This window comes from Macrobrachium rosenbergii, chromosome 36 (genome assembly GCF_040412425.1).
Source record: "Macrobrachium rosenbergii isolate ZJJX-2024 chromosome 36, ASM4041242v1, whole genome shotgun sequence".
In the NCBI taxonomy this organism is placed as follows: Eukaryota; Metazoa; Arthropoda; class Malacostraca; order Decapoda; family Palaemonidae; genus Macrobrachium; species Macrobrachium rosenbergii.
In genome coordinates, this window is record NC_089776.1 from 5,668,566 (window position 1) to 5,696,206 (window position 27,641).

At 37.4% G+C, this 27,641-nt stretch overlaps 1 protein-coding gene across 3 annotated transcripts; it reads left to right on the forward strand.

The window, feature by feature from the left end:
• The first annotated feature begins 1,063 nt into the window (after positions 1-1,063).
• LOC136856563 (carbohydrate sulfotransferase 5-like) lies at positions 1,064-24,666 on the forward strand. Of its 3 annotated transcripts, none has more exons than XM_067134418.1 (6): positions 1,064-1,173; positions 3,579-4,047; positions 14,550-14,811; positions 18,431-18,531; positions 20,005-20,124; positions 23,473-24,666. In XM_067134418.1, the coding sequence occupies exons 2-6, from the start codon at positions 3,746-3,748 to the stop codon at positions 23,801-23,803; spliced, it is 1,116 nt and encodes a 371-aa protein (XP_066990519.1). In that variant the 5' UTR covers positions 1,064-1,173; positions 3,579-3,745; the 3' UTR covers positions 23,804-24,666. The 3 variants fall into 3 exon arrangements, with proteins under 3 accessions (XP_066990519.1, XP_066990518.1, XP_066990520.1); XM_067134417.1 differs by having other exon boundaries at positions 1,071-1,186; XM_067134419.1 differs by having other exon boundaries at positions 1,076-1,150.
• The last annotated feature ends 2,975 nt before the right edge of the window (positions 24,667-27,641 follow it).

A 27,641-nucleotide genomic window follows, 5' to 3' on the forward strand; every position in this document is an offset into this window, starting at 1 on the left:
ATTGAGAGGCTGTGATTGCTGGTCGCAGGAAACGAACCCGCGTCACTATAACCACAAGGAGGTCGCGTTGCCGACCTGACCACGAGAAGTGATTAATGGCTTAACACGGATAAGAGGACTGATCAAGTTGTTTTGATGGTTTGAGCAAGTGGGAAGAGTTAAGGATAAATGTATAATTTTGACGCTATTAAGAGGCAGGTGGAAAAGCAGACCCAGAAGGTGCTGGATATATGGAAGAACGAAACTTAATACTACGGCCGCACAAGACTGTGTAAATGGCGTGCAGAGATAAATGTGTCCGGCATTGTGTGTAGGGAGTTCAGTGCGCTGCTGATGAGCCCTCTGTGTTGGCGTATGTAGAAGTAAATGTTGTGTAATATCTCTGCAGAGTGGTTTCATCACTGTTCAGCATCCCAATAAATATCTTTTTAAAAATATATCTGTGTTAGCAGACTAACAAATAAATGCACTTCATAGGACCAGTCACGTCTTTTGATAGAGTGAGTGTTATGCATGACTTGTGAAGAGAGTTTGATGAAACATTTAAATATAGAATAATAATTAAATTCAAGTTTTATTATAGTCATTGGCAACCTGATATTATGGAAGGGCGAAAAACTGTGTATGAAAAACATCACTCACTAAGAAAATAATAATGGTCATAAGAAAATGGGAGCTATTAATTTTTAAACAGGTATGGTGGTTTAAAACCCCGTGATGTGCGCAATAACAAGCCTTGCGGATTGGCGGAAAGACAGATTTATATTAAAAGGATGTCACAACACCTATGTTCATCGACGCCAAAAATGCAAACAAATGGCCAAGAAGTATTTTTACCCAGATGAATAAAATCGTTAAAACTGTATTCATACAAGTTATGCATGACCGTTCTCACTCGCTGCGAATCAAGAGTGCTGAAGACGACGCAGAAATTATTTGCAGCTGTTTAACTTCAGCTGCTAAGTGGTTATCAGTGCTCTCGAGAAAGAGAAAAAAGCAAATGATAACGAACGATATCTTTGCCAACCAGTAATGCAGATAATATCTCTCTCCATCCGCGTTGGCAGTCCGTTTAGATAGCGTGTGAAAACGGCAGTTATAGTTGTTTCGTTGTGTGAACAAAACAAAATATTGGCTTCTCTTCTGAATGGTCCACATTAGTGAATAAGCAGTGTAACTCGAATAAGTCAGTTTGTTATTGAAGCCACTGACTTAGATGTTATTATTATTATTATTATTATTATTATTATTATTATTATTATTATTATTATTATTATTCAAATCAAGCTGCAACCCTAGTTGGGAAAGCAGAAGGTACAATCCCAAAGGCCAAACAGAGAAAGGAACCCCGTTCAGAAAGGGAAATTGAGAGCTAAGGAATCAAAATAACAAATGAAAATAAATAAGATGGAAAGCAACTAAGACTAATAATGAAGTAAAAACAGACAAGTGACAAATAAACTCATGTTAACCTGCTGGACAAAAGAGCATTGACAGCAAGATTGAACTTCTGTAGCTCTTACGATTCAACTACAGGTTTAAGAAGATTATTCCACAATTTGATCACTGGAGGGGTAAAACTTTTAGGAAACTGTGTGGTACTGAACCCTACAAAGGAAAAGGCAAAACTTTAGAATTAACGGCACATATACAGTAGTTCTACGTGGTGATAGTCAAGTCTGGGAGGGTTTGAATGCAATTGATGGTCACACTCATGAAACACTACATAGAATGCAAAATGAGCTAATTGAACGACTTGCCTGAAATTTATATCGAGGTCAGGGATATGAGATTTAATAGAACTCTAGTTTTGGTTCAGCAATTTAAAATCTTAGTCAATTGCTGAAGACGCATATCAGAATAAAAGTATGAAAGCATTTCGTCAGGAGAGAGGTCTCAAAAAATCTGGAAATATTTTCCCAGTATACCGACATTTTGAGCAACTGAAGAAGAGCTAAACCTTTCTCAAAAGTTAATTTACAACCAAAAATAGTTAAATCGATGGCATTAAAAAACTGGGATAATAAGCTTTTGACCTTGCACCCGTCAATAATCTAGACAAAAAAGAAGAAATGGTGAACGTTCATATGGAGGTAAAGACTGATCAGTCTTTATAAAATAATGTCGTTGAAACTGATATAACCACTTTCAGTCAAGTGAAGAAATAATGTGATAAATATTACCATGGAGTAGACATCACCACAGCTGGTATCATCGTCATTATCAATCATATCATTCTAAATTCTGAGATGATGATCATCGTTACTAAAATGAGAACCCCACAAATCTTGATGAGGGACAGTAGGTTGGTCTGCCAGGGCGTTCGTCCATTCGTCGGTTCCTCAGTCCGTCTGCCCACAAATACAGTATTGCATTTTTATCTGGACTTGCAAATCTTGTAAGCGCTCTGTAGTAACAAGTGTGCTGTCTGCAAAGCCTCTCTCCTTCCGCCCACAACTTTTTGAATATTTTCCTGATAACGTTGCTGGTATAGACAGTGTTTTGCTCAAGTATGAGATGTTGTTCCATCACACAGTCAGACACAGATCCACCTGCAAGGTCATGCAGGCAGTCTGTATTTCTCGCCATAAGAAGTTTGATATGGAAGCATGTTTGAAGCGGTGGTCTTTGTTGACTGGTTATTTTGCTAGTTATCATTGCTGTAGTAATAGTAGTAACAAAAATGATAGTATTATTATATCATTATATTCCACTACTGCTGCAACGTCTACTAATGGTGTCATTTGTGTTTCTATTGTAAATAACAATGTTGTAGAAGATCGGCGACCATTCCCTCACTAGAGAGCAGTCATTTCTTATATCCAATTTCCCTGAAAAGAACAAAACCCTCAGCTCAGCGTCACCCACAGTGACAACATCAACACCCATCTTATTATTAACTGTTATAATCACAGCAAAATGGTCAGCTAATCCACAGCTCCGATTCAGTAGAATTGCTAATAAAAATGTCTTAGAATCCACCTCTAAATACAAGAACACCAAAGTACAGTCTCCAAGTTCTCTTTCATTTTCAAATGACTTACTTACATCGTTCAAAGAGACAACTGCGTCTTAAAGACTTAAGACTGAATGATAAATCTTCACAAAGCTCAACTTGTTTTTCTTCAACTGCGATGTGAAAATGAGTTTACAAGGGAGTCAGTGTTAGAGCGACACTTCAGAAGTTACTCTAATTATAAACTGCATCTCAATAATGTTTCAATTCTCATGCAATAATGTCGATCGTGGGGTACAGTTTAGAAAACATTACCTAAACTCTCGTAAAAGCTCCGTGAACCAGTGTTTGAAGTGTCCTCTTGTAAATGAGTCAACTTTGCAAAAACTTGACTCTTTAAAAAGAAGCCGCAATCATTTCAAGCTCTAACGCATGCCGTGAGACAACACACTTCTATAAGGCATAATACACTAGGCTGCTGTCATTTATTATTATTTCAAGAAAAATAATTGTTTTTGGCCGTTTGTTTTTATATTATATGAAATTCCGTCAGAATTTTCACTTTTATCAGTACTTTTAACTTCTTGATATATCACGTGCTCCGTGTTATCAAACATCATAGAATGCTAGCTACTGCTTCTAGTGCTGGACTCCAACAAGAAAGACCTGCCTCTGATCAGAGAGTAAAAGGCAACGTTACAAGCTAAAATGAAGGCAGCTGCACCTCAATGTCTGTTTTCATTTAAAAAGCAGTGATGGAAAAGATGGCAAGATCATAAAAACTTCAGGATGAAATCCCCAAAACGCAAACTCACCATTGTGATTTTTACAGTGGCTATGATGACTTTCTTTATAACTTGTAGCCTAAGATCATCTTCTTCAGCAAATGAAGCAGGAGGCAGTGGCCAGAATGAAGAAATGTTTGTGGTATCACCGAGTTCAGAGCTCAGCAGACGTTCTGGTGCGAAGATCGAAAGAAACAATTGGAAGGGCACCCCTCCAAGGATTATCATCCTATGGACAACATGGAGGAGCGGTTCTACTTACACTGGAGAGTTACTGGCTAAATCCCTTCCTATGACATTCTTCAGGTAAGCCTGGCCTCGAGTTTATGAAAGTACTGATTTGTAACTTTTATTATAAAGATAAAGAAATGTTAATCTTTAAGATTCCTCTGGTATTAGGTTACTTATATATATATATATATATATATATATATTATATATATATATATATATATATATATATATATATATATATATATATATATATATATATATATATATATATATATATATTGTATATATTATGATATGTGAATATTCTGTAAAAGTAATATGTGTTCTGTGGTTTTGATATGATTTTTTCTTTCAGCTATCTCATATGTTGTGGAGTGTAATGAGACATTCTTGCAATAGCCTCGTTACCGACGGCTTCTCCTACTCTCTGTGATAGCTTTTTAGTTTTGGGATTTAGGGACTGAATGTCCTTCCAAAGATGGGGGTAATTGCCAGATTCTAATTTTCTAGACATTGCATCAGCTCTTAGTTGTTTTTCATTCAGTCTGCAATGCTTAAGGGCAATTTGAACTGCGCTCTCTCCTGCCTCATTAGCAGTGCAAAGTGTCCTTCCCTCGGGCTACCATTTTGCCTCCACAGTAGAAACGTTTCTCGTGAATGTGTATATAGATCTTTAACCAAGCCATTCCATCCAGGTATATTGCGAGAATTGCCTTGACGAGATCTAAAGGTATCCCTGCCAGACGCAAGCATAGCGGAAATTATATTTGAATAGAATTCTTTCAGATCTCTCCTGTGATGGTCATTTCTACATTTTGGGTTAGTGCACAGTAAGGTGTCTGCCGGCTGAACTACTGACCGCAGCCTGGTTTCCGTGGTTTCCCTAAAGGATCTGGTTTTCTGTTGGTTTTTAAAATCCCAGTTAACAGCAGGTGGGTGATCAGTTAGGGGTTCAGGGTAGGGAGGGATGGGGTACAGAATGACACCTATAAGGGAATGTGATCATAGCCCATTACAAGATCGTAGCGAATGTTGCAGGTCACAATAGAATCATGAAGTTAAGGGGACTTGATGCAGTGGTCCAGCCAGGAGGTTGTAATTGTGTCTGTTCTATTTTGTACATAGGTATAGAAGGCGGAAGGGAGGAGCATTACATCGCTAACTCAGAGAGTGATTTTGACAGAAGTGAGTAAGTTCATTATAAAATTGCTTTGTGGGGTGAGAGTCAAGGTCCTCAATTAGACAAGTGTGATCAGCAGTAAAATCATGATTAATGCTGTGTAACTCACCTAGGATCATGCAGTATTGATCAAAATTATTGTTCTTTTCCCAGGGCATATAAACATTAATTATTAGGATCTTTGAGTCCCCTACTGTCACTTGAAGCCCCAGCAATCTATCACTCCTATAGGTCAACACATTCACCATATTGTCTGGTGATTTGTGCCACAGGAAAGAAAGGCCCCCTTTTGGGCGACTGGATACAATGTGATCTGTAACTTGCATTGATAAGGTCGAGAAAGCTCTGAAGTCTTCATGCACTGAATCGCAGATGGCAAGGTCATGAGGCCAGAGGAGTGTTTCTTGTAATGCAATGATGCCTTTGAAGTTTTTGCAGAACGTGTTTAGGGGAGTGATGTTTCGCTTGAGGCCAAAAATATTCCAAGAGGTTATATCTAGTGTATCCATAGCAACTCACAAAGATGGGAAATGAATGAGTTGATCATTTGGGTGGATGGGGAGTTGGCCAGTGGAGGTGGGCATTCACTCGGCTTGGGAGGATGGCTGGCACTTGTGGCAGATGGTGAGTCTGCGCCTGAACCCCTACTTGGGGGGTCAGTAAGTTTCCCTGGAGGAGGGTGGACCCGAGTTAGGTATTAAGAACATCGAGGTGTTGAAATAAGCAGGTAATCCTGTAGGCCACTTTATGTTTAATTTTGCATGGGAGTTCGTGACAGGTAAGAGGGTCGAAGCCTGTGAGAAACTTGACTCTCTCTACTATGGCATCTAGCTTCAGCAATGAGCGTAATTGTGAATCACAACGTGACATCTCTTTCAGGTTTCGGGCGAGATGATTCACGAATGTTGGGCTTCGGTTCAGCGGACAATCTAGATGTTCTTTTCTTTTTTCTATTTGTTTGTGGCTGCCAGCCCCCAATCCCCTCATGATCAATCACATTTTCAGCCACGACAGGGGTTTGGGGGAGATAGGGTCAGAAGACTCACAAGGGCAGGTGATCGTCACTGAAGACCTATCTTCCCACCGGAGGCACTGGGGAGGGAGAGGAGGTTGGGGTTTGTTAATCCCCTCCAATAGGTCTATAGGTGATGTGGGCACTTCATCCGAGGGAGAGAGGGCAGTTCCCTCATGGGAGGGTATGGCCATCTCGACATCGCTTCGCACCCTCACTTCTCTCATGTTGTTGGGAGGCGAGGAAACAATAGATGCCTTATTCAAAGGAGTCTGGTGGCTTGCTGTGCAATTGTTTAATGATTCCTGCACTACTTTGATCGCATCCCAGATCCGTGAAAGATTGTTATTTGTTTCCACAGTTCTAAGACTGTTGAATGATTCCTGTAATCCTTTGATCACGTCCCAGATCAGTGAAAATTTGTCTTGAGCTTCCTCAATTTTTTCTGAGGTTTTGTCAGATTTTTTCTGAGAGGGATTTTCTTTTAGAAAGGCATTTTCTGCCGTATGATACACTGCAGGTAGGCTTAGATCAGCAGGCCCCTTTGGAGGTGGATTGTAAGGGTCATCGGCATAGATATCCACTGAGCAGGTCCTTAGCCATTTAGTGATGTATGATATTTTCTTGAGAGAGGATAGGCTTTTTGCGGGTCGCTCCTGGAGAAAGGTTTCTGGTATCAGGTCTTTGTATTTTGTATAGGCAGATTGCATAGCAGACTTGACATCAGAACGGTTCGATTGGTATTGTATAAAACAAAGACAATTGTTCGCGAGTATGAAACTTGTGTGTGGGGCACAGGTATCATTAGGTGCCAGGGTCACTGGCACAACGGTTGGAGGTTGGTCAGATGACATTTTTGTGGTAAAGGGAGGGCCAAGCACTAATGCATACACAGTACTCCATAACCCATTTCCCAGGGCCAATAGGCTTCAAGAAGTTGAATCTTTGAAAATTTCGAAGGCACTGATTGGGGCAGAATGTAGATTAATATATCTGCAATTACACAACACTAACTGGCTTATGCACAGTGTATTACGTAGAGACACTATTAACACATTGCCCTCTATGAGAGGTATAATCACCAAGAGCAAAAAACCCTTCTTTTTTGGTAAAAAATGCGAGAGAGACCTCCAACATGTCTGCCGCCACTTTAGTCAGTATTTTTCTTTGGTGCCCTTTGGTGCTAGTGATGTATTACCCCCACAGTATTCTTTCCCAAGTTTGGTTTGACATTTACTTAATGCCTTTCAAAGTTATGCTGGAACATACACACATGCATACATCCATTTATATATATATATATATATATATATATATATATATATATATATATATATATATATATATATATAGGCCTTTTATATATATATATATATATATATATATAGACAAATTCCATGAGGGAAAGAGAAACACTGGAGTGCTGCGAGGCCTTTCGTCTGGCTTCCTCTACTTAGCAAAGTAAAGGACGCCAGTCGAAAGGCCTTCGAAAGGTCTTTATTTATATATTTATCACGTTCCATATTTTCGTGATTCAGTTATACATACATACATACATACACATATATATATATATATATATATATATATATATATATATATATATATATATATATATATATACATGTACACACACACATATAAATATATATATATATATATATATATATATATATATATATATATATATATATATATATATATAATATTGCAAGATATTCGCTCCTGGCGAGCTTAAGTTTCGTAGTTTATAGATATACTTGTCCAAAATGTAATTTTGGAAATTATGTCGGATTTACCTACGCTTGCTGAAAGTTCGCATCGATTCCCATAGTGGTATCAGTCATTAAAATGGCTGAATTTGAAAATAAAAAAATGTTTAGCCATAAGAAACCATTCAAATTTATATAAAACCGATATTATGTACAGTAATTTCAAATACTTTCTCAAACGCTTCTTCCTTTAGTACCTCTTTAGACCAAGAAACTGCTGTCGCCCATAAACAACCAAACTACTTCCACACCATTAACACTGCTTAACTGCCTACTATTCACACCTCCCTCTCTTTCTCTCGCTCTCCCTTTTTCGGACATCGTCAGTGAGTATTCTTTTCTTTATCAGTTAGTGGCCACACCTCTCAACAATAAACCCGGCAATACTTATTTTTTTTTTTTTACTGTGTTTTTCATGTAGTTATTTCCTAAATTGTTTATAGTTTTGATTTTATTGTAGCTAAAAACCGCTGTATAGTTTTCTTTATGTTAATTTGATTTTAATTTTAACGTAACAACTACACATAGTTTTGATTTATTTTGGATTAAGAACTGTACTTATTACAAAATCTAAATATTTTATAGATATTAGCTATCGAGGCACGTTTTTTAAGATTGGGAAAATTAATTTCAGGGCAGCCTAGATGATTGTAGGAATTCTCGAATCGTTGGGGTAAATAAACAGAAGATATGATTTCCGGTTTTCTCACTGCTTTGTTTATATATATATATATATATATATATATATATATATATATATATATATATATATATATATATATATATATATATATATATATATATATATATATATATATATATTATATATATATGTGTGTATTATATATATATATATTCTTCTTCGTTTTAACGTGCTATTTTCCCATTTTTATATGGGGTAAGCACGATGCCTTCTTTGAAGGACTTTGATTTGGCGGTGGGATAGGCCGTAGCCTCGATCGGCTGCCCTGCCTGACATCGCTTAGACCCCGGTAACGAATGTGTACATGTATTGTACCAAATCCCCAGCTCCCTTTCTCCCAGCAGCGGGGAGAACTGGGCGGTTAGGTCGACAGTTCGAGACGTGTGAGGTGTCTGTTATGTGTTTTTAGAAGATATATATATATATATATATATATATATATATATATATATATATATATATATATATATATATATATATATATATATATATATATATATATTATATGTATATATTTATATATATATATATATATATATATATATATATATAATATATATATATATATATATATATATATATATATATATATATATATATATATATATATATATATCTATATATATTACTCATCCAGCTGACTAGTTGCTGGTCTTTGAAAACGTGTCTACTGTGCAAACGGATTCTATGTTGACGCTGGTATTTTCCGCAGTTAGAGACAGCGGGTATCCAGCGCCGCTCATTCATGGCTCCCGGTCATGACCAAGATGCACGGGGAAAATGCGGCAGATGAATGGAAGCCTTGTTGCTATCTGTGGGTTCGGAAGGCGTGGTCCTTTGAACATTGAACTTGCTGGTGACGTCACCCTTCATGGGAGGGGTTATTAAGTGAATGTGTACATATGTGCGCTCTGCAATGTGTATATTATAGAGTAACCATAGAATGGGTATTCACTTCGATTTGCGGCTGGTGTGATCGCTCTCTTGAGCTGTGTTTGTGAATGAGACAGCCACTTGGAGGGGCGGCTTCCTGATGGTCATGGAATGTGAGTAATATAACTCATTAACACCTGTACCTTTTTCAGACATTATGTGGATTACCCATTTTACGTTGCAGTGAAACCCCTCTGTTCTTTATTATCCATTTTTCAGTTTTAAGTGCTTATTTTTTATGCGCCATTCCAGGTTTTAATGTAAGCTATGTTTCTCTTAACAGGAATTTTGGATGAATCCTGTGGGGATGTGAATTATGGAAGTGGTGTTCTTTTTTAACATTTATTTTGGTCTAGAGCAGAGGTTCCCAAACTTTTTGTTCCTCGGTACCCCTTGGGCTTTTTCATAGGTTCCCATGTACCCCTAACACTAAAATTTAAGCTTCATATTAAAAAAGAACATTTTAATATTTTGATATTTTAAATTTATGGAGTCTGCATGTGTAGATTACATAAAAGTTGTGCTAATCAACTTCGAAATTGAGAAAAGTGCAACCTGAGTGCAGATTACAACACCATGTATTGTACAGTAGTAATTATTTTCTTCAGACCAAATGTACCCCTGAAACGTGCAAATGTACCCCTGATGGTCATGTACCCCAGTTTGGGAATCCCTGGACTCTAGAGTAACAATGACCTTTTTATTTTGTTTGGTGACCGGGGTGTTAGTCACTAGTACTGGTTGGTTTAGAATCACTAATTCGATTGATTTGAATAGTTACCGCTTTAACCGTGAGTCTGGTTTTTCTCTAGTCGTGGTAGTCGAGAATGGAACCCGCTCACCCAGCGAAGAACTCTGATGGTCGCGAGTTCGATTCTCCGACCGGCCAGTGAAGAACAAGAGAAATTTGTTTCTGGTGATAGAAATTTTTTCGCTATAATGTGGTTCGATTCCACAATAAGCTGTAGGTCCCGTTTTAAGTAACCAACTGGTTCTTAGCCACGTAAAATAAATCAAATCCTTGGCCAGCCCTAGGAGAGCTGTTAATCAGCTCAGTGGTCTGGTTAAACTAAGATATACTTACTTATTTTTTCTCTAGTCGTGACTTTATGTTTGGGGGTGTGAGACTCAATTTCATGATCGTAGTTTTTGCTGAAATGCTTTTGTTAATTTACTAAATAAAGACTAGTTTTGTATCTCGGCATTTTAATCCAGTAAGCCTTTGTTCCTTGTATAATCATTAAAGATATAAATAATACCAGTAGCTTCATCAAATATGGAAAAATATGAAAAATTAGAGAAGATCTCTGACCATAATTATTCGCGCCAGATTTAAATGAATTTTATGAAAAGAACTTTTCTGTACCAACTATAGGTATGCTTCATAAAAACAGACATTTTCATGGAACATACTAAAAGTTCATGAACAGATCTTTCAAATTTCTGCACCTTTCAGGTGTTCATATGGCAAAATATATACCACAATACAGAAAAAAAGTTAACAAAATTAAATCTCTCGGTCACTCATGCACATACACACATGCTTATACAAACACGTTATACACACACACACACACACACACACACACACACACACATATATATATATATATATATATACATATATATATATATATATATATATATATATATATATATATATATATATATATATATATATATATATACGCATACGCGTTGTGTGTTTTCAAGACTAATCCACTTCCTCTGGCAGGGGCAGGTCGAAAGAAAAATCAATGTCCTTGACACGCTAACACGGAAGTGCTGAAGGTGCATACACACTGCGCTGATGTTTCGTGTTAACACGCCATGTGACGTGTCAACACACAGCAACAGATTGCATCATATAACACAACGACGTTTGTATTTATCTGATGCATGTTACGTCAGTAAGATTTGATTTTTTGTGGAGTGAGCACGTTCATTCTTTCTTATCCTCCAATTTTGTGTTGTAAAAATTGAAAATGAATGAAAATATGTTAAATGAACTCGATGAAGAAGAGGAGCACTTAGTAGCAATAGCTATAGCGCTTGCTACTTCTGGAAAAAAAAACTCAAACAAATGTGATAAAGGCCGAAAGGGATAGTTTTGGCGAGTTTCATCACCTATTTCCCCAGTTACTGTCACAGGAAGATCGTTTTGTTATGTACTTTAGGATGACAAAAGAAGAGTTCTACAACCTTTTACACATAATAATTTCAAAACATAGAATAATATCGAAACACTATAAAATAATATCGAAACACTATAGAATAACTTCGAAACACTATTGAATAATATCAAAATACTATACAATAATATGCGCCTACACCTATCTGACGCAGATTTCCTTCTGACGAATATCTGGGAGTTTTGAATTTGATCTGATGCGTGTTGATGCATGTTATGTCGCGTAACACGTCAGCTGACGTGTTACGCGACATATCAGACTAGTGTGAACTTCATTATGAGAACGCCTGTTCCAGATTTTTTGCTAACACGTGTTAACACGTCATATGGCGTGTTAACACGAAACATCAGCGCAGTGTGTATGCACCTTTAGAGTAACCCCGGTGTGATTATCCCCATTTCACAACATTACCGTTTCGTATACCAACATCGTCGGTCGGTAGTCGGACATTCACCTGTATCTTGGCATACTCACATACTTCCTGGATATTGAGGCTACTCCTTCTGGATATCTCTTTCACGCCATCTTTCCAGCACTTCCCATGTTTTCTCGTGTGCAGGTGATATGGAGGCTGAAATACACTTTGTAGAGCCTCACTTGAATCCACCGGATCCCCTGCCGCGTGCACGTCTTCGTAGAAGAGCACCAATGGATCATGATGATAACAGAGAAGCTCTGATAAATCAACAGCTTTTGTAGTGTTATTACCGGTAGCGCTATAGTTTGTTGTTGTAGCTTCCAAGACACATAGGCCATGAGTGAACCACGAATGTCTTTTCATTTCTTGTGTGGCAGGGATATAGAGAATATACCATGAATGTTCTCACATTTGTTTCATCAGGGGAAAAAAATATAAGTTAATACAATTAATATGCAAATGTTATTTTTATTTGTATACTACTTTTTCTGTGCTTGAGAAGTATGCTCATCAATCATTTCACCGAATTTAAAATTGAGTATTTTTGTATATATTGTATTGTCTATTGTTGCTCTTTCAATCTCAAGCAAACGGTGTCAAATTTAATTACATATTGTTTTAACCACTAGATTGTCTATGGTTGCATTTTCTTTACTTGACTTTTGTAAAAAAAATCATGCAAATACAGCAGTTTTGCCTCTGTCAGTATATAAAAAATTTAATGTATATGCATTGTCTTGCGCTTCTTGGCTGTCCCCTGTTCCATATCAACAATTTCGTTGGGAAAAAGAAAAACAAAATGAAATGGCTGGCTACTCTGAACGAGGCAAGGCTGAAATCTCCTACAGTGAAGTTGATTTTCAACCTGATTGGTGCAACTGATTTAAACTCACCTAAATGTGTTTGTTATTAAGTATAGAACTTTATTTTATCAGTGTTAACTTCTTGGTTAATTGCTTTCAATCAGTTTTTGGTGACTGGCTCTCCTTGCTTTGCTGTGTAGTCGTTACTACTGATAATAAGATTAATGTAATAAGGTTGTCATGATTTTATGATCTGGCAATATGACTCGATAGATCCATTACAGAAGTTAAAGTTATGACTTAGGCATATTCCTAGGCTAAAGGCATATTCTAGGCTAAGCTACCTTGGTGTAAGTAACTCAAGTCTAGACTTTAACAGTTGCTTTAGTGCCCTAACCTAGACCACGAACCTAGACCTTTGGAGTAGTTAAATGGATCAGAGTCTATTGAGATATTTTGTTTTGTATACAGACTCAAGGATGATAAATTGCCAGCAAAACTGATTCAATTTGTGTAACTAAGATGTGTTAAGCAGAAATGGGGAGAGGGACACCCAGGAAGGGCTGAACATATAGGGCGAAAGAGGTATTTGAAAGGAAGGACCTTGTAAGTGGGTAGTGAGAAATCGTGTGAGATACAGAATATGAATGTCACAGTGTTCATAGGGTGGTTCAACGAGCTGTTAATGAGACTCATTTATAGGCATTTTAACCTGCTGTTGCTGTGGACATTTCTGCACAAGGGTTCATAAGTTCATGTGGCAATTTTTCTCTAAAAACACCCCTATCTACCCCCTATTAGAATGTATATGTACATTAAATTTTCAGTGTACTGATGTCCTCTGGAGGAGAAATGAAATAAGGGGTCAAGAAGATTATGGTTTAGTTAAGTTGATCGTGGAATCTAGGCTTTGGGTCACAGTTGACACAAAATTATTAGTCACTGTGGTTCAACATCTGAAACCATGCAACTTCAATCAGTAAAGGTTTTTCAGGCGCAGATTCTCTTCTCCTTGTTCTTTTAAGCGGGCTTTTTCTGAGGGACGCCGCGGAACCGTTGTTGCCTTCACGTTTATGACTCAGTGTCTATCTCTAGCGCAGTTGCTCCTTTTTCCAGCCAGTATCTGCTAGATAAGGTAACTAATTTGCCCATTCTACCAAACACACACATACACACACACATATATATATATATACACACACACACACACACACACACATATATATATATATATATATATATATATATATATATATATATACACACACACACACACACACATATATATATATATATATATATATATATATATATATATATATATATATATATATATACAAAACATAAACTAAAGCTGATTTGGCTTTCTACTGGCAATGACATAAAATGATCTGTAAATAATACCTTTGATTCCCTCTGTATATTTTGTGGGCCAGAACCCCAAGTTGCCTGCCTATTGGTCTTCCTTATAGGAAAGACGGAATAGTGCATTTGGCAACCTAGAGGAACAAATATAATTCATTTTTGAACAAATCTCTGACTCTCTTTGTCTGCTTTTCAGCACAGAGCCTCTCCGTTGGTGGAGGGAGGTAATTCTTCACAAAAATGACAGCAAAACCAAAGCCGCATTCGAGTTCCTGCACGACCTCTTGCACTGCCAAGTCCATCCAGGATACATTAAGCAAGTCACCAGTCTGAAGAATTTCCCTTACTACATGCAATGGAATTCTTACTTCTCCCAGAGCTGCGTTCCGCTGGATGCTTGCACCAACACGACGTTCATCTCTAATATGTGCATGACGGCAAACATCCATGTTGTGAAGGTGAGATCGACCACTGACTGACCTTGGTTTTTTTTGGAGAGACCGGTCTATCGGTTCCTGTTGGGCGGCAGTCTCCTCCTTTACCTTTTCTCTGCTCTTTTCGTAATTAATTGGCTAAAAAGGGAGAGCAAATTGCCCGAACAGTCGGCCTTCTCATAAAGTACATTACGCATACAATGATTTCCAGATGTCTGCTTGAGGAGGGTAACGTAGGCTAACCCTTCGGACTGCCCAACCCTAACTTCACCCTTGAGGGAAATGATGATGTATGATTATGGGAGAGCTTCATAGTAAAATGAATGAGGAAACAAAGAAAAGATGCAGAAGGGTAAATTGTAATTATAAAAGATGAAATTTATGAAATTAAAAATGAAAGCAAACGAGATGCCAAATGGGTGAGACAGTATTTTGAAAACATTCTGGATGAAGGAAATGAACAGGACACAGAGGCTTTGACATAATAGACGCCCACCTGTATCACGTATGGGAACGCCCATTGAATCCATAGAAATTTCTAGGTTCTATAAATTGTTTTAAGGACAGTTATCGAAATACTATGCCCATCCTTAATGGGGTTTTTAAAAAATGACATCCACGAAGAACATCTTTTTGCTTACAGTAATGTTTATATGCTTACAAATTCATGCGTTAATTTATCATTCTCGAAAAGAATAACAAACAGTCAATTTAGGAACGTGTTATCAATAATCCCTCTGGTTTCATGTATACTCGTACACCACACCCGTCAGCAGCTATAAGCGTACACGAAAATATAGCAATTGGACAGAAAAAAATGTAAGAAATTTTGACATTACTCAGATGCTCTGAAAACCATCACCCTCATTTTCCGGACCAGCCATTTTCTGTGGTGAGCGTTTCATAGATATGAAGAAAGATACATGGCTTAAGATTTTATAATTTTTTTTTCAAATTTTTCTAATCTTGCCTAAAGGTACTCATTCGATCAAATGCTAAACATGAATTTCCGAACATCTGAACATACACCGTGACACCCAATTTTACCGTGAACACAAACCTAGCATTAATGGGCCGAAAAATGTCTGTACTCCGAAATTTTAGCAGAATACGACCAGCAAAGAAGGGAACATATATAAAACGGAAATGATAAACGTTTCGATTTTGTTGTTCATAAAAAAACAAGAAATGCTCTTACAGCCGTGTAATTTCTTTTTAACGACGTCAGCAAAATAATAAGAACTGTGTATGCTGAAAGCTGTCCATTGATATTTCAGTATTTATCTTATAATTCTGATGACTCAGAGAAAACGTCGGAAGCTTGCAATGAAAAATTAAAAAATAATCGGAATCACTGGACACGCTTCTCAGTCTAATCTTGACTGAACGAGGGAATAACGCCTTTCCACCTTACACCTTTTTTATCCTTGCTATGGAACAAACTGAAATAACGGTCCTGGGAACAGTACCTTGGTGTAATAAATAATATGCCACCTACATTAATATTTTTCTTATAGATACCCACATTACATATTAGAAATATTGAGGGTGTCTTACATCTCCTGACTTAAATCTTTAAGTAATTAAGCTTGCCCAAGTCTTCCACATTCAAGCTTTAGACATATTAAGCGTGCATTACATCCTTAGGGCCTCGTGATTTGCCTAAAGAAGTGCAGTGAAAGACACAAAGCCTTCTTTATATGTCTGTACGGTAGAAGTAATGTTGGAAATTTGAGACAAACATGGCTAGCATGTCATAAAGATATAACATGGGATACTAAAGGGAGTCTTAAATATGTAATTTGTGATGTTTAAGCAAACCTAAATCACAAGATGTAATGTTACAGACTTAAATCACTTTTTATATGCTTCATGATGTAATACAGGAGACTGGAGGCATATTTAACAGACCTCAACATGTAACAGTGGAGACCTAAGGCAGACTTTTCACGTCTAAGGATATAAAATGGGAGATTTGAGGCTCTCTTAATGATTATGTCCAAAGTGGCAATGTTGGAGACTACCGGTGTGCTTCATTTAGCTAAAGATGTCAAGTGGAAGATTTAATTAAACACTTTAAGATGCAAAATGGGAGACTTCAGGAACTATTCATTTGTCTTCGGATGGATTACGTGAGAATTGGCACAAGCTTAATATGTGTAAACAAATAACTTTAGTGAGGGAAAGCTCACTTCACAAATAAATATGCAGTGTGGAAGACTTAAAGAAAGTTAGCTTAATACAGTTAGGCTCACTAAATATACAGTAAATAAAGATGTAATGTTGGAGAATGAAGGCATATTGCATCATATGGCTAAAGATTTCACATGGGAGACTTAGGCCATCATTAACAAGTTAAAGATATAATGTGTCATATTTGAGTCACGTATTGTGCTTAGATATGATGCTGAGGACAAAATGCTCACTTAATACAAATCTGTAATGTGGGAGATTTACGACTGACTCAGTATGTTTAAAGATGGCTCACTCAATATGTCTCTGTATTTGATTGGGGACATTTAGGATGTATTTTCTTATTAAAAACAAAGGTGTAATGTGGAAGACGTGATGCGCGCTTAATATGTCTAAGCATGAAAGATGGGGGTTTCAGGGCAAGATTAATATCAATAGATGTAAGAGGCCGAAGGCACACTTAATATGTCTAAAGATGTAATGTGGGAGATAAATCATACTTAATATATATACCTTAGAAGTAATATGGGAGGTAGGCTTCGTTCGTCCAAAGATGTAACATGGGAAACGTAAAGCAACTTAACATTTGCAAAGAAGAGCTATTTGTGAGCACAAACAACATTTTCCGTCAGCGAAATGCGTGTTATAGCCTACTATACGAGCATGACCATACTCGAGAGCAGCATTTGCATCCTGGATTTCATTTGGTATCCTCTAAAGACAAATGCGAACCAACATACAGTAATGACGACCACGCGAATCGTTGGTCGTGACGAAGAAATGAATCATACATATGCATAAGCGCTCGTACAGTATTCGCGCGAGGAAAGCTATCGATGTACGATCGTGAGCCACTAGTCCAAAAAATAAATCAATAGAAGTGATAAAAAATCATTTAGATTTTAGGTAAGTTAATGAAGGTTGGGTTAGGTTATAGTTGCAGCGGAGAGAGTTGAAACAATACTGTAGGTGTGGGAAGGGTGAGGTTAACAATGGCAAATGCGTGAGGTTCGGGGTGGACAGTCGTAGGATTAGCGGGGGTTAGCGATGGTCCTATTATATAAATGGCGCCGGTCAGGAGCTCGAGGATAGGTAAGCGCCGAGCATCCGAGGGACATGTCGCACCTTATCCTCAGCTTCATCCCACGACAAACGCAGGAAAAATCGCGATATTTTAAAGCAAACGTTTCAGACGCAGCTTGGTTCTCTTTTGTTTCATTCACAACTTGTCGTAGCAAGAATTTACATCGAGATTGCATTCATAAGTAGCTGGTTATGTATTGGGTATGTATATATGTACCTATTTTATTTATTCTCTCCTCATTCTACTTTTCTTCGAGGTTGAGCTTTGTTCTCTTCGTCATTTTGTGTTTGTAGTAGATGATTAAATCAATTATCAAGCCACAAGAGCAATGTAGGAACACAAAATCATGCCTTCCCTTTCTTTTAGGTCGTCCGTCTATCGTTAAAATGGGCCTGGCGTCTCTTGCATGATGAAGACCTGGACATCAAAATGATTTACCTGGCCCGGGACCCGAGGGCTGTGCTTTCGTAAGTATTGTGTCTTCTCTCAGTGGCAGTAATCCTCACTAGTGTGAGAGAGAGAGGTAGGTCGCCTCTAAGAATCTTGCTCTCGCAACTGGGTTTTACCCATCGGTTATTTGCAGCATTCGCTCCGGTCTCTTGAAGGAATGCAGTGAAGTTACATTATTATGAAAACTCTCTGTTCATTCACATAATGGCTTTCTTTTCTCATTTCATATTCACTTTGACCTAGAAAATAAACGATATAAGATAGCCAAACCCACAGACCACAAATCAATTCGGATTTTTACTCTAACGTCGCAAAACATAATACCGAAAGCAGCTAATTATCAATAACAGTACAGTATTTAAATTTTATTTGATTGACATTTTTGTACATTGCAAGGCAATAAAAACTACACGTTTTACTTGTCATCCTATTTAATACTGCGTTCCTCTTTTACAATCCGAAATGCGCAATGGTATGGCATTCTGAAACTCGGCAAAAGATGAATAGTGGAATTTTAACCAGAGAGGCTAACTGGTGTTGAAGCTGATCTAGGCCAGAATTATGCTCCAAGAAAATGTTAGAAGAACTGAAAAATACGGTAGCATGTAACGAGGAAGCGGAATGACTACTATAGGAGCAAATACACGATACAATGCGTAACCTTTATAAAAACCTCTAACCAGCATTGTCTTTATGAATAGTCTGTTGTCATATTTCCTAATCTTTTGTCGTGAGCGTTATTTTCTTTCATCCCATTTTGTCTTGATTATCCCATTTAATGACAAGATAGTGACAAAACTCCAGCAATTATTTGTCATTAAGTTTCCTGTTTATAATGCCAGTTTCAATAACAATGTCCTCAGATGAACAATGAGCAACATTTCACATAAAAAGTCTCTTTTGGCCAAATTACGCTACATCTCAAAAATCAAATCCACTATAATAAAGACGAGGAACTAGTTATAGTACAGTTCTACTTAACAATCCATATTACACGTGAATGATATGAGGAACTATTTTGTCGTGTTTCTTGGTAAATTAGAGAAATAATCGTTTTTATCACTTTAACTTTAACAAAGAAGCCAGGCGCAGTTTGAGCAATAGGCACTGTGTGCCATACAACACAAAATCATTTCAGTATTCGATTTCTATCAGATGGGTTTTAATTAGTAATACTAGAATTACACTTAGATCTAAAGATTGCTGATGCTCCAACTCTCCTTCACTAACACAAACGAGCTTTCAGCTAAAAGATTAAAGCTTCTCTGATCTGTGGGACTTGCCCAACAACTTAATGGCGTATTTAAATTGCTCCTTTGAACGTGTGCAAATTTTAAATAACAACAGTAGCTGCCTCAGTGGTAACAATTGAAAAAAAATGAGAAATGGAAACATTCATAATAATAATAATAATAATAATAATAATAATAATAATAATAATAATAATAATAATAATAATAATAAACTTTGCCTTCTCTCTCTTCATCCAGGTCTCGTTCGCGACGAATCTTCTGCAAAGATGACACCTGCAAGGACCCAGACACAGTGTGCAGATTACTCGAGGAAGACCTGAATGAAGTCAAAAAGATGTTACAAAGATTTCCCAAAAGGTAACACTGCCGCAGGATTTGCCTATGGAATTTTGACAAGAATGAAACATCTGGGAAAGCTTTATCTAGGCTGACATTGAATTACCATCATCTTGAATCAGACTTCCACAACAGTGATAAGATGGCAAAATATTTCCATAAAATAATGATATAATCACAGAAAGTTAAGGAGCTGCAATTTTGCCATAGGTATAAACTGTATGTGCATCAGTTTATCGAAAAAAGATAGAACCAGGGAAGACAGAATAAGTTGTGAAATAAGTAAATTAAGCTAATTTGCTGCACATCCAGTACACCATAATTATGACACCCAAATTTCTGTCTCAGTCATAAAATTGCAAGCACATGTAATAACAATAATACACGTGCTTGAAATTTTATGATTGAGACAGAAATGTCACTGATGTGACAGGCAAGCTTCAAAAACTCAGAATGCGGATTAAAACTGAATGATGATAAGAGTGAATACCTGCTATACTAACTTATATAGGTAAGCTGTGGCCCGTGAGCACTTATCTTACCTGTTTCTCTTTAAAGACAATCAGTTTTCGTTTTTCGTAAACTTAACCTCTAAAAAAAATCATAATGTCCCTGGAGCCATCTGGTGAGCACTCTCTTTGCAATATCAGTGTTGCTGGATCTGGACCACTACACCTGAATACGTTACCTGTTAATCAGTTTTCCGGCTCTTCGACTGTATACCCCGGACCCAGAGAATTGATTTAGACATTGCATCTTTGCTGCAAGAAAATTAGTCAGGAAAACCTGATTTTTCATTGTAATAAGCCGAAAACTGTAGTGTGGGGAAACCACTAGGTTGTCAAATTCCATTACCTAGTATTTACCCGCTGACGTTTTTCAGAACAGCCATACTATGTTTGGGAGACTTAACATCTTTAAGCCTGACATCTATCATTGTTGAAAACAATGGCTCTACGTTTATTGATGTGACCTCAGCTTAACATAAGCCATATGCCGTTTGTCATGTCCTATTAGTTTTTAGATAACCTTTAGATTGCCACAAGAATATTCCGTGTAGGCTATTAAGCCCTGTCTCCATGCACACTCGCAGAAAAGGTTTGGATTATGATAATTTGACTTTCACTCTTGCATCATGGACTTATGGAAGTGGCTTGTGGTCTGTCTGTATCACAAAACCCACCTATTACAGTTACAGATTGAATCCCTTTGCATAAGCAATTGGAAATTTGCAACCTCTTGCAGTAGTATGCCTCCAAATCCTTAACTTGATGCATCTGTCTGCACGATGCGAGTCCTGTGAATCTGCTACTTAAAGTACTGGTTCATTTCCAAAAGCCTGCTTCTTTCTATCAAATGCCTTTTGTTAAGAATCCTTCCACTCCATCTTGTTTACAGACTTCCTGTAAAAGCCCGTCAAAACTAGAAATGCTTTCAATTGCATCTTGTTCTTTGGCAGTGATACATCCTTGATCTTCATCAACTTCGCTTCAGCCATGGCGATGTTATTACAGTTGAACCTGTGTCCAAGGAATTCCACTCTATGGTACCTGATGTAATACCTTTATGAGTTTTTCCCATGATGCTTTATGGGGTAACACATCATCCACCAAATGGTCACTGCTCTTGGCTCCAGCTAGCAACTTCCTCATCACCCTGTCGAAATTCGCTGCTGAGTTCATCCATCCATACAGCATCCTCTTGAACTGGTAACATTCACTCAGAAATGCAAACATTATCTTCACTTTCGACGATAATCACCTGTCAACGCCATTCCAACTGGAGGGCCCAAGGGCCATAAAATTATTCTACCTGGGATACATGAATATGGAGTATAAGAGGGATGAAACAGCCCTGGAACACATCACTCTGGCTCATGCAACCCCTGCCGAATTAGGGACAATGGTCTATTATAAAAATCAGAGGACGGCCCAGTGCCTCACGAACAACAGCTCCTCCATTAGCAGTGATCCCATGAAGAAGAAAGGAGTGATCTACCAAATACTGGGCCCTGAGAATTAATTCCATCAATCTTACATTGGTATGACGAAAACTCCCCTCACTGGGAGGGTTGCCGTCCATCTACATGAAGGAGTGGTTTACCAAAACTGCACGAGAGACCACGGCAACGCCCCCAGTGCCAGCATATCATGAGGAATACCAAGGTCTAGACCTTGAGGAATACCATAATCCTCGACGGCGACATGGACCGCGAGGCCCTCGCCATTCTTCGGTAGAACCCTACTCTTGATGTCACTCAGGAAATCCTCCTCTTGCCGATCTCAGTCAGGAGAACAACGAGGCGTGTCCCTGAGACAGTTCTACGGTCGCCATCCTCTTCGAGCCGTGAGCGGAGATCCCCGGCGCCAACCAATCAGCACATCCGTTGGTTAGCCAGACTCGCAGCCAATAGGAGAGCTTCCTGAATATGACCAACCAATCAAACCAGTTTTCGGGTATAAATATTCCCTGCATGTGATAATATTTTCTGTTACGGGCTGCTCTGGGAGCAAGAGCCCGTGCCGGCAAGATGCTGGCTAAATCCAAACAACAAAACAACCATGGTGCCATTCACCCCGTTTAAATGGTAACGAGGACTACGAACCCTCCAGAAAATAAATTAATTTCGGACAGCTACTTCATAATTTACCTGATGAAACGAAGAAACATTATATGCCAAGTTGAGAAGGGGAAATATAAGCTCAAGGGTATACAGTGTCATTCTTTTCAACGAAATAATAATAATAATAATAATAATAATAATAATAATAATAATAATAATAATAATAATAATAATAATAATAATCTTGAGATGATAAGAAGAAGTTGACTGAAAATACGCAGTGTAATTATTTCCAGGATACATTGTCGAATATTCCCAAATAGGCTAATTGAACACAAGAACGCATTTTAGTAATTCGTTTAATTTGTTGTTACCGAGGGTCATAAGTTTAAAAGTCTTTCAGGAATGTTTAAAACATATAGACCTTATATTTCAAAGCATTTCAAGTATGAGAGAGAGAGAGGAGTAAGGATATCGGCAGGTATTACATAAAATGGCTTTAACTTTATATGCACTCTCGTACCAAGTACATTTAAAATTCCTCCACGAATTTTGAAAGAACATTGTACTAAACATTTCACACAACAGAGGAGAGCACATGAAACGATTTAAAATTTGCATTTTTCTTGTATCAAATATAATCAAAGTTCCTCCACGATTTTTGGAAGCATGTAGTACTATATAAGTTGTACATGAGAGAGAGAGAGAGAGAGAGAGAGAGAGAGAGAGAGAGAGAGAGAGAGAGAGAGTATACTGTTTGCATTACAAATAATGATTATAAATTCATGTTCTTTTTTCCTCAACAGATTCAGATTCATCCAGTACGAAAGAATCTTCGAAGACGCGAAGACCGGCCTGGAGAATCTTATGACTTTCGTCAGCCTTCCGGTGTCAGAGGCGCAGCTTGAGTTACTTCACCCAAACACAACCGACCCTGACGGCCCTTTTGCCATCAACAAAGACGCCAAATGGCAGGTGAACAGATGGCGAACGATGAACGAGTACGAGAGAGTCCTGAGATATCAGACCGCCTGCTTGAGACCCATCTCGGAGTTGGGTCTACGCGTTTTCGAATCTGAGGAGGAGCTTCTGAACCTGTCATTACCTCTGGTTGTCTCAGACCCATTGTTGTTCTAAGTTTATTGCCTAGAAACCTAGAAACCAGTGTTGTAGTCGAGTCCACAACTCGGAGGTCAAGGCCGAATCGAAGTCTGCATTATCCATAGACAAGATCGAGTTACATCAACTGAATCCGAAACTCCGCAACTCGGGATTCAGTATCTTAATTTGTCTGAGTCAAAAACCATGTTTGGTCCAGATTTTATATTACTAAAATCAATCAGTCAACCAGCCTGTAAATCAGTTAATCAAATGGGATTTAATGAAAAGAAAACTCTTATCCAAATTATTAAATAGATTTGTCACAGGGACAATTTATAACTCTGTGCATTCTTCAGCAGTGCAAAACGGGCTGTAATGCTACCGCGTGAAAGTCCTTCAAATAACAAGAGGGGAGGGAAGCTTACCTGGATTTTGTTAACTTAGGCTGCTTTCCCAGAAGGTATTGTTTAAAGTAGCGAGGAAATTGCATTCCCCTCGAAAGGTGTTCAAATAACCAAATGAAACTGAAAATGGTCTCTAAAGTTGTACAGTTCGGTAAGAGGGCTTCTAAATCAACACAGTAATGTAAAGAATATTCTTTGGGAAATATCAAGGCTGAGTATCGTTTACATTTGGAATGATTAAAGAACATGACTGTCACAATCAACTGCTAACAACAAGTCCGAGTAGCTGATCGTAACTTGAAGGCGGAGTGGTTCGAACCCTGCTACGGTTGGTGAAACTAGAGTTTTTCTTTTCTTTGTTCCTTTTTTTTTCTCTTACTTGGTGACCCGAGTCTCACCAGGATATCAACTATCTAGGAAGAAGGACAATAAGAAGTGCAAAGTTAAAATAAAGCTCTCTGCATATGAATCACAAAAGTAAAAAGTAGCATTACAGGAGATTATTTTTTCTTTGGCTCCACACAAACGTTCTTTATAAAGAATCGTTTAACCGGGCAACAATTTGCATCGGAGAAGCAGCCATTCTGGTTTTGTTTTTTTGCTAACTAACTGTCTTTCAACTTTATCGTCGCGTTAGCATGTAGATGAGAGAGAGAGAGAGAGAGAGAGAGAGAGAGAGAGAGAGAGAGAGAGAGATTAACTCACTAAGTTTTTATCTTGAGTTCAAAACATCTAGGTCACTGACACCGTAATGAAATTAGATAAGAAATATGTATATATATATATATATATATATATATATATTATAAATATAAACGTATGTATATACATATATATATAAATATATATATATATATATATATATATATATATATATATATATATATATATATATTATTAAAGGAGCGTGTGAAGGAAAAAAGCAGATTCCATGCACAGTAGTTTAATCCTACGTTTCATGACCCTTTGCCACATCATCAGGGACATCTATAAGAGAATTATCAAACATTAGTGTGTTGATATTTCATTTATAGACTGATGATGTAACAAAGGGTCATGAAACGTAGGCTTAAACGACTGTACATGGAACTGTTTTTGTTCCTGCACCGCTCCTTTTTAACAAGTGGAAAAAATTTTCCTGTTCTTTTGCATTGTATGTATGTATATATATATATATATATATATATATATATATATATATATATATATATATATATATATATATATATATATATATATATATATATATATATATATATATATATATATACATGACTGTGAAATATTTTCTGTTAAAACAGAATTCCATCAAATATAAGGGAGCCCATAGAAATGCCAAAATGTGGAAAATAAAGGCTATATTTCAGAGACCAAACTGTCTCTCTCCTCAGGCAAATAGTGACTGAGAAAAAGTTACAGAGAAGCAGTATTTATACCAGAAGACCCATAGGTCAGCCGCTATGTCACTCCAGTTGACAATTTCTCTTTAATCTTCTGAATCGCTGGTAGGAGGAAGATTTTATAATATCTGAATTCCTGGCACCTCTTGAGAGTTTCATTGCATTTCTTTGTTTAATCAAGGCTGATTCCACCATCTTGCTTTTGAACCGACAATTGCTGCTATAAATTATACGAGACATATTCCAGTTTATTCTGTGGTTAAGGTTATTTATGTGGTTAAAAATAGCTGAGCTCTGTTGTCCATACCTAACAGAACGTTTATGCTGTATTAATCTTTGGGGAGTGATTTGCCTGTGAAGCCGATATAAGATTGGTCACAATCGAGGCGAGGGATTTTGTAAACTCCTGTGTCTTTGGGAGCTGGCTTTTGTTGGACATTAATCATGGATTTGGCTAAGGTATTTGGGTAGGTAAAAGCAAAAGGTTAAAGTTTCCGAGTGTCTGTGTTAACATCTTAATCCTGTTAAGGTGTGGGTCTCTCTGGTCTGGTTATTGGGGGGGACGGTAGAAAATAGAGTTTGCTTTGTGGATCGATTTCTCAATTAAATTGTCAGGGTACTATAAAGATGACAGCTGCTTACGGATTAGTTCAATTTCCTTTTCCAGGAGATCCGGTGAGCAAATCCGTAAGGCTCTTAAGAATAAATTTCTGGCTACGCCAATTTTGATAGAGATGTCATGATACCTATAAAAATGGAAGTATGGCAGAGAGAAAGTTGGTTTTCTGTGTGTGGTAATTGTATTCTGTCGTATCTATAATCATTAAAACGTCAAGAAAAGGAATTTTGTTGTCTGTTTCCTGTTCAACTTTAAATTTGATGCTAGGCACTAATGCATTTAATTTTGAAAGAAGTTCATTGCAATTGACCCACTTATTATCCCAAAATGTTAAGATATCATCTACATTTCTCATCCATAGCATGTCTTTAGCTTTTATTACAGTTTCAAAATATTCCTTGTATAGATTGGCTAAAACAGGACTGAAAGGGCTGCCCATGCTGCACCCGAATTTTTGTTTATAGGATGACTCCCCAAATGAAAAGGTGTTATTTGATACACATAATTCAGTTAACTTTATTATTTTATCTAGGGCTAGTGGGAAATGATCTGAATAGGGGGTTAATTTTCCTCTCAAAAACTGTAGAACGCCCTGTGCTGGTACTTTTGTGAATAGGGATATATGTGCTTCTTTGAACTTGTGACAGAAATCTTCAGAATGTTTAATGTGACTGGGAGAAAATGTGCCTAAGAATGGGGAAAGGAGGCCGGCTAACCAATTAGAAATTTAATAACTGAAAGCTCCGGCACATGAGATGATAGGTCTGAATGGAAGATTATCTTTATGAGTTTTGGGAAGGCCATAAAAGTAAGGTAGTTTTGGATCAATGACTCTAAATTTCTCCAGTAGTTCAGTGCTCTTTGTGTCTTTGCCAATTAATCTTAGTTTTCTAAAAAAAAATTCTGTGGAGACGTTTTGGAGGGGAATTTTCGTTAATTTGTCATACGTGTTTGTGTCACTAAGGTGTTGGCTGATTTTGTCGAGGTAAGAGTCTTTGTCCATAATCACGACTTTGCCGTCTTTGTCGGATCTGTACTCATTACATCATCTAATTTTTGTAGCGAGCGGATGGTTTTCATAAATCTACGGGGGACAGGGTATTTCTTATTAAGGTCAGCTATTGCATTTAGTAAGATGTCTTTTAAACATATCTCTTCTCGGCTGTAATTTTTATCAGATATGAATTTGTCAAAAGCAACAATGAAATCTAGGTTATTTTTCCGCTCCGGCATGAGGCCAAAGGATAAATCGAGGTTCAAAACTAAGTGTTGGTTAATGGTGAGGGGCTTGTTTGATAAATTTAAAACTTTATCTTGTTGCTCAAGATTGTTCCAGGTTCTATTATTTATTATTTAACTTATGGGAAAGTCTATTAGAATGAGTCGCGATATTATAGGCAGCAATGTCAGAGCATAATAATAAGTGGGATAATAAGTGGGTCAAATGCAAT

Coding starts and splice junctions, on each gene's coding strand:
- LOC136856563 (XM_067134418.1), top strand. CDS start 3,746: ATGAAATCCCCAAAACGCAAACTCACCATTGTGATTTTTACAGTGGCT. Junction 14,812..18,430: donor CAAACATCCATGTTGTGAAG/GTGAGATCGACC, acceptor CCTTTCTTTTAG/GTCGTCCGTCTATCGTTAAA. Junction 20,125..23,472: donor TTACAAAGATTTCCCAAAAG/GTAACACTGCCG, acceptor TTTCCTCAACAG/ATTCAGATTCATCCAGTACG.